Here is an 18,161-nt window from a genome sequence, read left to right on the forward strand (position 1 = left end):
CACCTGTCCAACATCACGTGACAACAGGATCAGAAAGCAACCTCAGGAAACACCCGCAGCAAAGGAAACACACAGCCATATTCATTAAATGAATTATGCAAATCAAGAAATAATGCAAACATTACCCACAACAATTAGCATGAACTCTATTTATTCCTTCTAGTATGCAACATACTATTGCAACCTGCTTTTCTTTTGATAAGACTTTACACTTTACAGTTAGAGTAAACATAAAATGTCTGTAAAATGAATCGAGAACGTTGTGTGCAGTGAGCTGCCAGTAATTTTTTTTTGTTATTTTACTGATTTATTGTTTACAGTGTACAATATTGTTTCACCCACTTCAGACCAGATACCTGAAAATATGTAAATCTATCACTTCTATCAGTCAATAATGATGCGTAATAATGTTATCTGCATCAGGTTTACATGGAGCAATCCATAATTTATATAGAAAAGCTGGCCTTGTGTTTAAGTGTGTTTAAGTGTTCTCCAACAAATTCAAGCTTCACAGTCATAAGAGACCCAGGTTAGAAAGTGATAAAAAACAAGAAAACATATGTGATCGTGGACCACAAAACCAGTCATAAGTGTCAAAATTGCAATGGATATTACATATATATATATATATATATATATATATATATATATATATATATATATATATATATATATATATATATATACATATATATACATATATATATATATATATATATATATATATATATATATATATATATATATATGCTATAGTTATTCACAATAAAAACAATATAAAAATAAACTAATAATATTATTGTAGTAGTAAATAATAATAAAAACATAATTATTTGAAAATGATAAATGTATAAATATGCATATCATATCTAACTATCTATCTTATATATATCTATCTATATATATATATATATATATATATATATATATATATATATATATATATATATATATATATAATACACACCCAGGTTTGAGTATGAAAGAGAAATAAAAATGTATATATATTGTATATATTGTATTGAAATATATTGGGCAAAAAAGACAAATTCATTTCATGAATTTAAACCTCAGCGCTCCATCAGCCCCCTACCACCTTACACTACCTCCACCACACACATATTCCAGCAATGCAGACAATCTGCCCAACAAATCAATAACCAAGCAATGCTACAATACATTCTGATGCTAATGCAATATTAGGAACGGGAATACATAAAAGTGGATGATCACACTAACCACATGTACAGCATCCTTCACCCTGGAAACACAGTCTCACATCCTCATTCAAAGCCCTCAGTGCTGCAGTACAGAAAGCAAACATTACCTGCCTGACAAGCTTGTATCTCAGCTGTATCTCACTTTCTTCTTCCAAAATGCCAACCTTCTTCTCTGTCAGTGTGTGCTCCTCTCCACGCTGCGGATGCCTGTGTGTGTGTGAGTGTGTACGTCTGCAGCTGGGGCTGGGTGATCACAGACTGCAGCCCCTCTTCTGTTCCGCACTCACTGATATCCTGCTTCAGCAACACCTGGAAACCGGATTCTACTGTGGTGTGGATCTGGAGCCCCTCACGCTGGACGATGACTGCACCCAGAGCCGTGCAATGAACACAGAATAGCCAATGACATCACCCATCTGTTCAGCAAGGCTTTGATGGAGACCAGGCGGACTGCATCAGGATGTCTTTCAGAGAAGCTCTGTTCACTGTAATAGAATATAATTTTGTTTTCTTGACATCACGCGTCCAAACGACTGTTCTGCTGTAGACTTGGTGTGGGAAACAGTGGAAGTAAAAACTTGCTCTGTCACCTATGACTCTCAAACATACTTAAAAAAAAGATTGTTCAGTGCTGGAGAATGATCAATCACATTCAAAATAAAAAACTTATATATTACACACAAAAAACTTTTATTTCAGTCTTCTTTTATTTCAATCACAATTAATCATTGCTCAGTGCTAAAAATTATATATTAAAAAAATCTTTAAATAATATGTTCCAACATTATATAATATTGATTATTATGTATTTTTGTATTAATGTGTAATTAGTGTAATATATATCATGATATTAATATTCTATGTAATGTATTTATGTGTCCATGGGCTGATTTCCATTTTGGGAATCTCTAAATGCACTTTCCCTTGAGAAATAAAAAATTAAATACTACATATTATTTAAATAATATTTTCAACATTATATTACTAAAGCCTATTTATTTAAGTGTAACATGTTAAAATGAATAAATAAATTTAACATTAAACCTTTTGTTCCATTGGACTGATTTCCATTTTAAGAATCTCTAAATGTATTTTCCCTTAAAAAATATTTAAATAATATTTTCAACATTATAATTTAACATTTAAATATTAATTAAGTGTAATATGTTTCTCTCCAGTGACTGGTATATTTCAGTTTGAAGTTTTATTTATTTTTTTCTAAAGGAAAGTGTTTATTTAATAAATTAATTTTTTAACTAATAAAATGATTGTTTGTAATCTATATTAACTAAGCATGATAACAAGTTTGGACTTTACTGCCTGTGGTAATCCGACAGATGTCCTCCATAGACAAAATGTAGAAAAATACACGAAATATAGCTTGTGTCTGCAAACTACACGCCCAGCTGTATGCGATACATACAGTAGAAACATGAGAGAGACTGAGTGAATAGTGTTTAGTCCTCAGGGAACATTATGAGACTATCAGTCATCTAAATGAAATCTTTTGTGCGCCTTTCTAATGTAAATCGGCCCCTCGAGGGAGTAGCTGGCTATAAATCTGTACATTATTCCCATCTTAAACCGTCAGGGTTTGAGGGGGTTCCTTATAATTGGTACTTAATGACGGTGTCAAAACAGACTCAATTATAGTAATATTACATTTATAATCTGGTTCACACTTTAAAGCAGAAATGTGACGCTTTTGTTTTGTTAATGCAGCCAACATGAATTCTTATGATACAAACGAGCTTCAAGCTGCTTTGTGTGTTAATTTTGGGTTCTGAATCTTTATCTTGAGATTCATACAGTTACATCCCAACAGAAGCACAAGGATGATGATTCATCTTACTATATGAATCATGGGTGATGAGGCCGTTCAGACTGATGTAAGGATGGCATAAATCTCTTCACACACACCTGGACTGACGAATAGGGCATCAGTTGAAGTAATTTAAATGGGAATGAAATCTCCTGACTGAGCCTGTTTAATGCTATGAAGGCTTTAGGGCAGAACACTGCAGAGGTGATTCTGCTTTTGGTTTTAATCAACTGAAGAGATGGAATGAGAAGGGAAAAAAGGGAAAAAAAACAATGAAAATGAAATAAAAGCTCTTATTGAACAGAATTACTTCTCAAAACAATGTCCAAGTCACACTTGTTTAATAAAGGACATTTGATATATATATATATATATATATATATATATATATATATATATATATATATATATATATATATATGTGTGTGTGATTAATTGTTGACATGATTAGAATCTTAAAGTACATCTGCAAAAGATATGAACCTTCCTCAGGAAAAACTAGTCTTATCTGAAGTAGCCTAAAGAAATTCAGTGTGAATATGTTGTTGGGAATTGCAATAATAAAAATGGTATACGCAAACAATGCTGTAAAACAATAAATCCTTTGAAGTATTTGCATCCCTTTGAGGTGTCTGCAGATCTGCACAGAAAGCGCTGAAAAACTGCCAGGAGATCAACAATATGAAAATGACAGAATCTCATTCGGTTGCATTAAGGAGACAGCCAGGCATGAAAGCACATAACCTTCAGTGATGCTTGACAAAAGGATTTCAGAGATGTTTGGTTTCTTTGAGAAAGATAAGCAGGCGTCTACCTCCCACCTGCTTTGCTCCCTCTAAAGCAGCCAGCACAAACCTGCTGAATCACTGCAAACCCATTTAACATGAGGTGACTGCTTCAGAAACCACTGGGATCATCAGGGATCTATACAACTGCTAATTATAGTAAATAGGTAATTTATCCCCTTCATGGGGAGTAAGATGGGACGGAAGAAGTGAGATTCAAAACATGCTAACTTGCCAGATTGAATATATCATATTTGAGTCATTTCTCCCTGTAGAGTTTCCCTTTTCTCCTTCAACCCTTTTCCTTCATTATCCTGCAGTGGGAGCCTGTCAAAACTGGAATAGACTTCAAAGGTGTCCTACATTTCCTCTAAAAATGCCTTCTTTCTTTTCCTCTGAATATTCTTTGTTGAATCTAACTTTGGTGAGACATATAAAAGGAACCTAATTTTTTGACGCATTGGGATTCACATGTCTCAAACAATTGTTGAGACTATCAACATAACTGGACCCCAAAAGAAGAGGTTTTTTTTCAGTTTGAGAATTTCATACATGTATGGTCATGTTGTCATCACAAATATCAAATATTGGACCTTCATAAACTATCCATATGAAACATTTTAATAGGCATTTCAGGACCTTTTTTTTTCAAACTTGGAAATTTTTACCTAGTAAATTAAGCTAAAACATTATTAGGTTAACATTTAAAATCTGTGATTTCTATAATATTACAGCTTTACGCTAATTCATTTAACTACCCCATAACGTCTGGTTGTCCACATAAAACAATTACACAAGAGGACAAGTGAATGCGGAGACTCTCAGACTCAACTCCACTGTGTGTGTGTGTATATACACTGAACAAAATTATAAACGCAACACTTTCGTTTTTGCCCCCATTTTTCATGAGCTGATCTCAACAATCTAAGATTTATTTTCTGGTCACACCACATACTTACTGGTTTTTGGACCTCTTCAGACCCCCCCCAATACAGTATAACTTCACATTTTAGAGTGGCCTTTCATTGTGGCCAGTCTAAGGCACACCTGCGCAATAATCATGCTGTCTAATCAGAACCTTGATATGCCACACATGTGAGGTGCATGGATTATCTCGGCAAAGAAGAAATGCTCACTAACACAGATTTAGACAGATTTGTCAACGATATTTGAGAAAAATGTCAGCAGAAGTGCTGTCAAACGATTAATCACATTTTCTTTACGTAATATGTGTGTAATGTAATGTGTTTATTAATAATGTGTATATACTATATAGTAAACTACATTCATTGAATTGCATGAAATAAATACAAAAAGCCAATTATTAACAGATTTCAACTTCTGTCTTTTAAGCCATCTTGCTTCTCCCCTTGGAGGTGTGCCGAGGCCCCCTGCTTGAGAAGCACTACTCTAGAGGATCTGAGTGTCATAAAGCAGCACTGGTGCAGCACCACCCACAGAGAACAAAGAGTAGCCGCATCGGCCCTTCTGCCCACTCACAAACCTCAGATGAAAAGCCTCTCCACTCATCCAGGACAAAGCCGCCTGTGAGAGCACACCAGGACGGAGACTGAATTCTGATAGCGGGGTGTGGTTGGTGAATCAGTAGAGAATTAAGATCATCACAGCCATGCGGCTCGGCTGGAGGCGGAGTCTGTGATGGAATGCTGAATACTAATGTCTGATGTGGCCTTCATGGGCCATAAAGCACATGGTCATTTAATTAGCTTTATCAGACCTCCAATTACTGTAAATTCACTTAGTTTAGTGGGTGTTGAGTGGGTGATGATGTGATATTTGTGATGCTCTGGGATACAAAGTACAAAGTTATGTGTAGACACCAGACCCAATATCTTTCAATATAAATCGATGGGATTCCTTTGGCTTTGGTTTTTATTATCTGCTAAGTGAAAAGTCTAACTGTAATAGCACACACCTTCTCAGCGAACAGCACGATTTATAGGAACAGTTGCATCCAGATTTATTCAACCCTCGGGTAATCCAAATGAGAATTTTTGCATCACTTGTTCAACAGTGGATCCTCAGCAGTGAATGGGTGCCGTCAGAATGAGAGTCGAAATAATCCACAGGACTCTATCAATCAATAATGCCCTGTGAAGCAAAAAGCTTTGTTTGTAAACATTCACCATTAATTTTAAACCGTTGCTAAAATACATATATCCATATTACAGCATTCTCTGGTGAAAACTCATATTGTCTGAATCAGGAGAGAAATATGCACAGATCAAGCACTGCTTACTAGCAAAAACAGTTAAAGACCATAATCCATTATTATGGATTATGAACTATTTTTTTACAGAAATGCATATTTCCACTTCCCAATATGTCAATTGATAGAGTCGGGTGGATTATTTGTGTATTACTGGGACGTTTTTAGCAGCTGTTTGGGCTCAATTCTGAAGGCACCCATTCACTGCAGAAGATCCGTTAGTGAGTAGGTGATGTAATGCAAAATTTCTTCTAATATGTTCTTTATTTCTTCAAATAAAGAAACATTTCCTTTAAGGTATCATTCATAGCTGTAAGGTCAGACACTTGTTTTAAGATGTTCAGAATAAACCACTAACCCTGTATGGGCAATAATAGTTTTCTCTGCTCAAAATCATCCTCTTGCAAATGACCTTGATATAGCAAGATTCAGTATTGATCAAATCAGTCTCCTAGTGCCATCGATAAGACTAAAAGTCTGGCACCGGAGGAGAGAAGGAGAAAAAAACGACAGAGATGGAGACCGCATGTGGTTTCTCAAAAGCTCAGACTGCTGTATCATCAACATCTTTGCCAACAGAGTATCAAACGAACAAAGGACTGCATACTGCACATTTCCTTTAAAACCTAACCACCTAACCACACTTATTTCATTATTGGTGTTTGTCAAAATAAATGCATGTAAACCATATGATTAAATATGCAGAACTGATTCAATATGACTCTGCAAAACGAATGATGTGGTGTAATGCCAGTGATAATCATAAATATTAATAATCTGATGCATTCTAAAAATGTATACAGCACATGCACAGCTGTTTTGTCTGTGTCTAGATGTGTGTGCATCTACATATGCAGTCATTTAAAAATCTAAATAAGCATGGCAGTACTGTTAGGTTTGCAAAGTTGCATCTGAACAAACCATAAGTCTTCTAGAATAATGACCTAGACACAGAGAGATAGCTGGTTTACTAGCCAAAGAACCTGGGTACAGTCATTGAGGTCACCAGGAACTCAAAAACAGGATGAAGCAACAGGATAACAGGACAAGCACACCTGCAATTCTACAACAGCACGGCTGAAAAGAAAATAATCACGGTTCTGCTGTAACCAGACAAAGTCCAGAGCTTATCCTGACTGATATCATGTAGTGAGAGATGTGTATAAACAAATGCCCTAAACCTTAAAAAAACTGGAGAACGATGTGAAAGACTGCTTAATAGGATTACTTCAAATTACTGCTGGCAAAAGTTGATCTACAGGCCATTGAATCATGAGTGTACTAACTTTGTCACACATTGTTTTTTCATTTTGGCTTAATTTTGTTAATCAAATAATGACACGGTGAGATACGTCATGTGATGCTGTTTATCTGAGGCTTTATTTCCAAATTGACTTTCCAAAGACAAGATAATTTTTTTATTATCTCCTGATACAGAAAACCATGGAATTCAATTTAAACTGAAATCTTTTGTAACGTTATAAATGTCTTCACAATTAAAGGTGACCTAAATGTATTAAATGCCAAAACAAACAAACAAACAAAAAACAACCTGATTAAATCATAAATATGAATACAGGAGGTATTGACGGCCCTAATTATTGCAAATATTCATGAAAAAAACAATACTATGCACTGCAGGACCCTGGCACATATAAAGCACCTAAAGGCATCAGCCCAATCACGAATAGTTTATGATATCAGCCAGTTTCAAACTATCTTTTCTCCTCTCCCAGCCTTATTGCTCTGATTCCCTAAAACACAATTATGGTCCGGAGACAGAGATAGCACACTCAGCTCAATGTCCAATTAGCCTGATTCATGAATACTGTACAGGCTCACTTATATCTGGATGTTTAAATGAGCTTCTGCACTCACGAATCCCTGCAGGGCTATCCTGCATCAGCCTGCACAAAAAGCAATCACCTGAACAACCGGAGGATGTCAGCAGCCAGTGTTTCCTGTCACAGCACTCACGGAGTTCACAGACTAACTTTTTTTTTTCAGCTTTCTGTGTCAGGAGTTCTTGTTTTCTATAACAAGCTGTCTTGATTCATTCTAAACATGTAGGCATGACAGATTGAGGTTGCTAGATCATCAACTTACTCATTGCACATTTAATTCTCAGTGTTTGACATAAACTAAATTCATCTCAGGGTTTGAAATGAAATTTGACTTTGAAGCCATTTGAAGCATTTTAAAGCATTATAAGTATTTCACAACATGATGTTCCAAAAGTTAAGCTTCCATGACTATTCTGTTTTAAGATGGCTTTGATTGAATAAAAAAAAATTTCAACTAAATAGTTTGTATCAAATATACAAGGCTCAAAAGTAAGGATACAAACTTAAATGTTTTCTAAATTTAATATAGTCTAGTTTTTAATATAGTCTCTCTCTCTCTCTCTCTCTCTCTCTCTCTCTCTCTCTATATATATATATATATATATATATATATATATATATATATATATATATATATATATATATATGTATATACTGTATATATACACACACATACATACACATAAGAAAATATATATTCTGATATCCACCAAGACTTAACCCAGAATTTATTTAGCTAGCTAATAATATTTTGTATCGTATTTGTAAATGACTACAAAAGTGTAGAAAGCACTAGCAAGAAACTAAAAATCATATTGTGACCAGGGCTGGACTGGGACGAAAAAACTGGTCCTGACGTCCTTTGGTCCAGACGGCCCACCACCACATATAGACCCACCACATATATGTATATCCTCCAAAGAAAATAAGCTATTTAATTCATTAAATCTAATCTTTAATACTGAAAGTTAAGTATTTGGATATAATACAAACTCACCAAATAAAAAATGGTATGAAAATATCCCATCTCGTTCGATCCCATCTAGATTTATTCTCAGTGGCCCATGGAAACCTCTGTGCACACATTTGACTTAGCCACACAGTCCAAGGAACACATTTTTACTGTTTTAGAAAGTGTTCTACATATTCTACAGTCATGGCACACACATGTGTACACATTAGGACAGGATAGAAACCTCCTTTTCTCCTTCATCCCTGTTATCAAGCTTCCTACTGATTAAACCTCTTTCTCCTCCTGCCTGTCTCTTTGGCTCATCACTCACAGCAGAGCAAGCCTGTTCTTGATAACGCTGCTCTGCACATTTAGAAAATGCCGATGACGAGGCACATTTCGTGGCATCTGCCTCCAAATTAGTAAGCTACTTTTCCCTGAGCTTTTCAGCACCACCGTTTCGCTTTGATCTGTCCATTTTTAGAGACTGAGAGGAAGGAGGAAGAGAGGCAAAGCGCTATGTTCATAGGCGGAGCAGGAAACCCCTTCACTCCATCTTTATAGTGCTTTGTGATTAGGCTAAAATAAAACTGTACCGGGCCCTCCCGGAAAATACCCGGTATGCCAGCCCTCACTGTGACCTATGTCTTTGTTTTCCAGCAAAAATACTGATACATTTAAGAAGTTACATAATATACATGATTTCCAGATTGTTGCATTTGAGTAAATAATATAAAAATGTAAATTCAATTCATAACAGTAATGACAACAAATATAAGGAAAACATTTATGTTACAAACATTTCTGGCAATTAAAAAAATTAATTTATAATTTTTTTTTTGCGGTGACGCCAGAGAAACGTTTGGCAGGGTGAAGAAAAAATCTGAATCATTGGCAAGCAGATAAAAATCATGGAACCTTTGTTGTAAAGGCATTCCCAGAATGCACTGCAATGACTTGTACGTCGTCCAACACTAATAAATATTTGAGCAATCTAATTAAATACCATTTGATCAATATTCGTGTATGCCGTGATTTTAGATTTTTTGTCTAATGCCAAAAAGCTGAAAACAATGCCAGGAAGCTGCGAAGACTAGATTCCACATCCCAATTCGCTGCATAAATTTACATTACGCACTAAAAGAATATCACAGCACAGCATTACATTAACACATGCCTTTTTATCACGTGTAAAATTTGCATAAAATTCTGTCAAAACAGGACCATCACCAACTCTTCCGTTCCACCGTATAAAAAGCATCAACCAATTGGTGTCATTGGCATGATGGGACCGCAGCTGTTCCTCCCAAATATGTTAAGGTAAATATTCCACAAACAGCTTGCAGGTCGGCCATAGACACTGCCTTAAGCAGAACATGCTGAAAAAGGGGTCTCCAGCCATTAATGATTGATGAGGGAGGTAGGGCAGCGGACAGTTTCAGCATGAATTGATGCAGAGGCTCCAGAGACTGTGCAAACAGGAAGACAGCACGCTCTGATAGACAAGACTGATATTATGAGCCTGCAGACAGGAAGATGATAAGAAGTTTACTGATGGACCAGCAAACCAGATTCGGCTGAGAGATCAAACTGTTTCTGCTTTCCATGATTTTTGCTAAAAATGTATATGCAGGTGGATAATGCCGGCAGGCTTCGGGTGTTAGTGCGGCGGACTGAACCGCCCCCTGCTATTGGTAACAACAGCGGGTCACTTTGCTGTTTTTGGCGTGTCAGCAGGCAGCGCTGAATTGAGCATAATGGGCTCCGGTTGGTGCCTCATCGGTATTCACTGAAGAAAGTGCATGTCTGTTACATGCCTCCGGGTAAGAGACCTTTAAGCGATTGTCTTAAAGCCACCGACATCTTTAGAGGGCATTCAAGGACATTGTGGACTGGCAGAAGTAAATTATATTCCTGACTTTCTGTGCCCTCAGACTACACAAAGCAAAGCATGTCATTTTCCTCACATACTTTCTATGCGAGTTGCTACACAGTTCTGTCCTGGAAAAAGAAGGAATCAAAAAATTCTACCAATTAATACCGATTCTGTGAAATAAATTGTATTTTGTATCTGCAGAAATTGTTGTAATGTGAACAAAGCATATAAAGGTTGAACACTAAATCATACATTTTTAATATTATGCCAAACAGCATATGCGCCAAAATCATATTCTCACAGAATGATCTATTAGTACCATCTAGTGGCTGAATTTAGGCAATACAGTTTTTATACTAATTTCTGTCTTAACCAACTCACGTAAGCAGAGTTTTTAACCATTAAAGGTTAAAAGATCAGAAACAGACGAAAGAAGAGAGAAAACACTGTTAACACTTTACTTAAAGTGTATATGTATAATGGCTTATTACAGCATCATTAAAGGGTATAGTGCATTATAATTATTCACAATGTGTGTTGCAATCCATTGTATTGTATTGTGTTATAATGTATTAGATTTATAATAATGTATTTGTGTATTAAAAGTACTTTTAGAATGTTTTATACATAAACACTTTTAGTAAAGTGTTACCAAAATATTATATGGACAGTATAAACATCAATCTGCGCTCTTGTTTTACAATCAAACTACAAATAAAGTGAAACACGAAACATATGACGTTACAGATTCATTTCAGTTAGCAGAGAAACAGAGCACTTACCAAAGACTTTACCCAGGAAGAGGGACTTCACCAGGGAGAACTGTGTGTCTGAGGCTTCAGGCAGGGAGTAACTGACTGGGGGATAATGATCCAGCTGAAACAAAGACAGGTAATCAGAAAACAGAAACACACACAAACTAAATGATATACAAATTTCTGCTGCTCAGGGTCAAGTACAAAATGCCCGTGCCATTAATATTTCACAACAGTGGACAATTGTGCCATCTACTGGTTAAATATTTCATCACTGACTGTACAGTCAAAACAACACACCATTACTTCTTAAAAAGACAGAAAAATGTCCATTTGTTCACACACACACACACACACACACACACACACACACACACACACACACACACACACACACATATATATATATATATATATATATATATATATATATATATATATATATATATATATATATATATATATATATATATATATATTATGTTTATATATGTATATATATGTTTTTTTACATTTTAGATAACTTACAATAAAACTAATAGAAAACAACTGAAATATTTAACAAAGTATTACAACACTTATTTAAAATATACTTTGTAATGTATTTTACTACTACTACTACTACTACTACTACTACTACTACTACTACTACCATTTTTCAGTGTATTTAATAGTAATCACGGCTATTTTTATTTAATAAAAATATCATTTATTTTAATTATTTAATTTAATGAAACTACTTTTAGACATAATTAATCTTTATTATTTTGGCACAGCAGTATTTTGCATATACTGTAAGGTGCAATGAAATGCACAAGGTATATATAAAAAATAAAACATTTGCTTCCAGGTGGAAATGCAGAGGTTAAAAAAGTGCAGGGTTCGAACTAGCATTAGATTTGTATTAATATTTTTTTATATAGAAATAGTCGCTTTCATTTACACGTCAAACGTAAGTAGCTTAATTCATAGTATAATAGTTCATATTATTTGCATACTATTATAGTTTCTATTCATATTTTTCATTATTTATAATATTTATTCATTTTAATTACTAACCTAATTTTGTTTTTGTCATTTTGTTATGTTTAATGTTACTTATGTTTTATTTTTAGTTTAGATTTAGTTATTTATTCTTAGTTAATAATGTTAGTGCTTCAAGATTTATTTTATTTTAGTTTTATTTCAATATAATAATTTACGAAACAAAATAATTTAAATTGTATTTTTTTTGTAATTTTGTATTTAGTTTTTTTATTCGTTTTTATCACGCTGATATGCAGTAAGGCGGCAACAGTTGAATGAAACACACACACACACACACACACACACACACACACACACACACACAGACATTCAGTGACAGCTTTAATTACCCCGTTACTGCTGATTCACTGGCACTTCTAATTAGCATGAGGCATCTCAGCCTCGGTATTAAAAATAATTATTTCCGCTAAATTACTTTTTTGTGCTCGAAGATACGGCTTCTCTCTTAGTCTCCTCTGTGTTGTGAAAGTGGTGCTCTCATCGCCGCGCACCGCCGTGAATACAAATTAGCCTCAAAGAAAGAAACGGAGACTCCAACACAATGGCATTTGTCTGACATATTTCAGCTCTAATTTGTTCCACTGATGTGGCGGACTGATAAATGCAAGCATGTTTATTCAGACGCCTCCCAGGTGCGTTTGTGCTGGGTAAATCAAGCAGGGGAAGCCCTCCCTCACCGCTACCGGCAGTCTCCAGACCTTATCCAATTACATTGGTCAATCTCAGAAGACCTCGTGGGCTTGTGTTTCTGCCGCCGCTAATGGAGGAGGGTGTGTTGCCATTCGTCGACGGTATAATGTGACCAAATTAAATTGCTTTCAACCTGTTTACCTCTGAAACTAATGGGCAGGAGGGATGGAGGGATGACACGGAGAGAGAGGGACTGTCCCTCGTGGTGCTGAGGCCCCATTCTGATGTGGCTAGTGCTAATGAGCCCTGCTGTGGGCCTATAATTAATCTCCATCCAATGAGCCTCCTCTCTGACAGGGCCCCTCCTGCGCTGCGGCCACCCAGAGAGGGGACACTCGGCCTGGGAGAAGACAGCCAGATCCCCGGGGCATACAAGCTGAGTTATAGCTGCAACCCCACTGAGAGAATAACTTAAACTGGGTACACACCACAAACAGAGCTGGCTCCTCACTCGAACTATCCCGTCCCCTCGCTCAAGATGAGTGTGGAAATTAAGAAATATAAAATAAAACATAAGAACAAATGTTTCATTTTACTGCGGTGCTTTTCCATTGTATTTCAATGTAAATATGTTACGATGGGCATCTTTGAATGCGACGCTCTCGTCTCAGGGCTTTATAAGCAGCTTCTTGCGCATATTACATCATTCTCGCACAGTAGCATCTGCAGGTGTACAAGATATAATCAGGCCTTTTTAGGCTTTGCCTTATTTTTATATTTTAGACAATTTGTATATTTAAGTGACACACCATCTCTCTGAAATGCATCTTTGCGGATAGTGAAAGAGTTTTTTCTTTCACTTTTAATTATTTTGTTTTAAAATAGTGATTTTAAGCTTTCTGCGTGACTCAGTTCACTGAGTTTTGGTTCATCATTGTGAAGCGCTCCTATAGACAGAGACGGCAGAAATGGTTTTATTTTATAAAAGCATGTAACGTTTTGTTTTACACAGATAAAAGTAGAGCCTTTACAGTTTCCAAATTATGTATTACTTTTACTTTTATGTATCTGTTTTTTATATATATTTATATATATATATATATATATATATATATATATATATATATATATATATATATTTCAGGTGTACTTTAACTAACAAAAACATTTACACAATGTACACAGTGTACACAATAATTTTTTTTATCCAAAGATCATGATGATATGCAGTTGTGGTGGAGGTTGTGTAAAAAAACCCCAAAAAACAAAAAACACAACTATAAAAGTCTTATTTCTGACATGGTATTCAAAGAATTATGTTTATGTGGTCAATTCCATATAGACGTCCACACAGCTCATACTATTCTCTTTCGCAAATTGATGATTGCTGGTCTGTTTTCTAGTCAGAGATGGTGAAAAAGTGGCTTAATGCAATAATAAAAGCCTAGTGCAATGTCCACCACATTACTTTGACAGAAAGCTGACCTGATAGCGGGAACTCCAAAAGTATTCATTAATCTAAATTAATAATACATCCCAAAATGAAAGTGTGCTCTGCTGTTTGCCTTAGGGTTTAAAAAATCTTCAAAAACTTCTAAAAGATCAAGTACATCTGTTTGCTTTTCCCACATGGATGTTCTCTTAGTTATGTTTTGACCTTTCACTGTCTGATTCAAAAAGGGTGTGATGTTTCATTCAAAAGAAATATCACAGGCGTGGGTGTCTGCAAAAGGTCAGCTGGACTGATGTTACTGTCTCTCATCTCATATTCCTTTTGAAGCAAGCTCTTTTCTCTGCTGGAAAAATGCACAGGTGATCAAAACCTGCATCACAGAAATCTAAAACGCAAAATCAGAATCTGATTCCTCAATTCACAAATAATTTAGTCACAGTCTCTGATTGTTTTGATCAATAATTTCTCAGGTCTGTAAAATAATACTCATTTTTTGCATTAATTAACCTGAAATGTAAATAATATCACTACAATAATAAGTTAATATATTTAATAAGATATGTGTTGCTGATCAACCTGTGACTTTCATTTATAGTACGGAGGCTCCAGATTCTAATCTCTGATATAAATTTTGATTTCAATAAACCAAAATTGCATCTGTTATGCTTTTGCATAAGTAGATGTATATCAGGAGTGGGGATGCAATTGGATTTTGTTTTGTAATTTCACTTGAATGAATAGGGAGCCGTGGAGAAAAGATAGATTAAAATGCGTCATGCTAGAGAGAACACTGTCACGGCCACCTTCCATGACTGATAAAAACCACAATGACCAATCAGCATAAAGAAATCACAAACTCCAGTGGTAGATCATCATTTATTATGAATCATTTGACAATTTGAGATGTTTTTTCTGTTAGATATATCCCTGGCACAAGCTATTTCAAAAAGTCGAATGAACAAAATTGGCCCTACTGTCTTTAAATGATAGGATAGCATTATTCTGCAGTGAATTTAGTGTAATTGTGATATGTTTACATCAATATTTCACATCAGTTTTGATTTTTTTTTTTTTTTTTAATATATGTATATTTCAGTTTTAGTTTAGAGTTTTGTCTAAAAATGTTGTCTTTGTAGGTAAATTTAAATTTAAATTTAAAATTAATTTTAATATTTGGGCTTAGTGAAAATGTCTTAAAAATAAATATATTAAATTAATATTAAATATATTAAATATAAAAAAATTAAATTTGCAAAAACATTAATAATGTTACAAAAGGTTTCTATTTTAATTAAATATAATGTTATGTTCATCAAAGAATTCTGAAAAAAAAGTATCATCGTTTCCACACAAATACTTAACACTAAGTTTCCAACATTGATGATGTGATATTTACAATATTTCCAATTATTACAGTGTTTTGTAAACATATTGATTTAATCAAATAAATGCAGCCTTGGTAAGCACAAAACGAAGCAAGGCAAAGCAAAACAAATTTTCGACCGCCAAATTCCTGATCGTTATATAAAGTACATATCTATATCTTATAAAATATTTGTAAAAGAAATTATGTTTAAAAAAGGGTTTTGTTATTGTTATTATTATCATAAAAACATAGTGGACAAGTGGACATGCATTACATGTCAAGCAAGTTAATTTTATTTGTAATTTCCAACAAAACTAAAAAAATAGATCTGTAATTTGAAAAGAAAAGCTAATTTAACAGCTCTAAAAAAAACCTGCTGGGCTAATTAAACAGAACTTATCAGGCTTGGACAAATATAACAGATATCTGTAGGCAACCTGCCTTTAATTTACACGTCTACGTGATCTACCTTAGGAGTACCAGCTTGATTGCCATGCAGTATACGTGTGTGTGTGTGTGTGCGCGCTTGAGTAGTGCTAAAGGACGCTCAACACAGTTATACACACAAGAAAATAAAGGAGAGTTATCCTAGTGTCATAAACACATACTCAGACACACACACACACCTAAACCCCTCATACACATAGGTCATTGTCTGAAAGATGGCTCTGGGTTTCTATTTGCTGCAATGTCAGCGGGGTTCCCAGGGGCCATAAAGACAGGGTAAAAGGGCTATGGTTTTCTCTTTTTCTCTCTCTATATTTCACCCCATGCCAGATTTCCAGCTCTGGTCTGTAGGATCTCAGGCTTGGCAGAGCTGTGTAGCAAAAAATGAAATAAGGCAGAATTAAAGAGAGCTACAGCCCTTCTTTAAGCCTCATGCCCATGGGCTTATCTGTGCTGTGCCTCATCCGTCCAGACAGCGGGAATTTGATTATTTGATTTAGGAGCCCGGAACAAAGCAGGAGCCAAAGACACAGACTGACCAGAAAGAGAGAGAGAGAGAGAGAGAGATGGAGAGAGAGAAGGAAAAGCAACAAGACAACAAAGCACACAATTTAGCTGACAAGGTCACAGTATATCTGACATGATCTTTTCACCTCTGTCATTCAATATTATTCTCTTGGGACATGTCTTACAGCGATAATAAGGGGCGAGGATGGTCCTGGCCAACACATACAAGTCTTTGACACAGCACTGAAAGTGCCTGACCCATTTGTAGTTAGTTTCATCTCCTGCTCTCAAATACAACTTATATGCCATATGATATGACCACTCTTTCTACTGATCGGGTGCTTCTGTACATCACTGCTTTATTGTTTCATGTTGCTGGATGTTCTGCTTATCGACCACATGAGGTGCTGCTTGTCCTGCCATTTGGAACATAATAAAATCTACAGTTCACCTTGAGTCTCAGTTCAGAGATCAATATGGGCTCTCAATTAACTAGCTGGGCCTGTGAGACCAATGCAATGCATCCTGGGTAACAGGCATATCCTTCATGGATCAAAATGCATTGATGGCAGTATGTAGCTACAAAATGTCATATTTAAATAAATTATAGTACTTTATTATAAATGTATTATTCTTATTGTATTATAAATAATTGAATTTATAATGAATTAATTTAATTATAGTTCCTGGGTACTTTTTCATAATATATGCATATATATTTCATTTCATTTATTATTATTTTTATTGTTTGTGGAAAATGATCAATACAATACTACTCCATAATGTAGTTTCTAATTTCAAATTTTTCCAAAAATATGTAATAATTAATAATAAAACATTATTTTTATTATTAATATTTATTATTATTTACTAATAAAAGCATATAAAAAATTATAAAGATGAATAAACTTTAAATTACACTAATATGTGTTCTAAAATATTTTATGTAATACAATTCCTAATTTAAAATCAGCACTTTTACCTAACATTGTTTGATAATTATTTCAGTACTACATAAAACTATAACTATATAAAAATCATTTTATTTTAGAATGAATATAATTAGTTAAATAAGATTCAATAAATCTTTTAATTAGATTACAAAATTGACACTTTTAGCAAAAAATGTTTTTGTGCAGTTCATATACAAATGTATTTGTATGGCACAGATAACAACTACCAAAGTATTTATGTTAAGATGCTTTTTTTACAAGTAAAAAAAAGTGA

The 18,161-nt window shown here is 34.6% G+C and overlaps 1 protein-coding gene across 1 annotated transcript in view; it reads right to left on the bottom strand.

The window, feature by feature from the left end:
• cntnap2a (contactin associated protein 2a) overlaps positions 1-18,161 on the bottom strand; it is a 294,840-nt gene that overhangs the window by 8,552 nt on the left and 268,127 nt on the right. Inside the window, exon 21 of the mRNA XM_043226988.1 lies at positions 11,512-11,605. Coding sequence (XP_043082923.1) covers positions 11,512-11,605 — 94 coding nt within the window. The remainder of the gene's footprint in view (positions 1-11,511; positions 11,606-18,161) is intronic.

This window comes from Puntigrus tetrazona, chromosome 24, assembly GCF_018831695.1.
Source record: "Puntigrus tetrazona isolate hp1 chromosome 24, ASM1883169v1, whole genome shotgun sequence".
Classification (NCBI taxonomy): domain Eukaryota; kingdom Metazoa; phylum Chordata; class Actinopteri; order Cypriniformes; family Cyprinidae; genus Puntigrus; species Puntigrus tetrazona.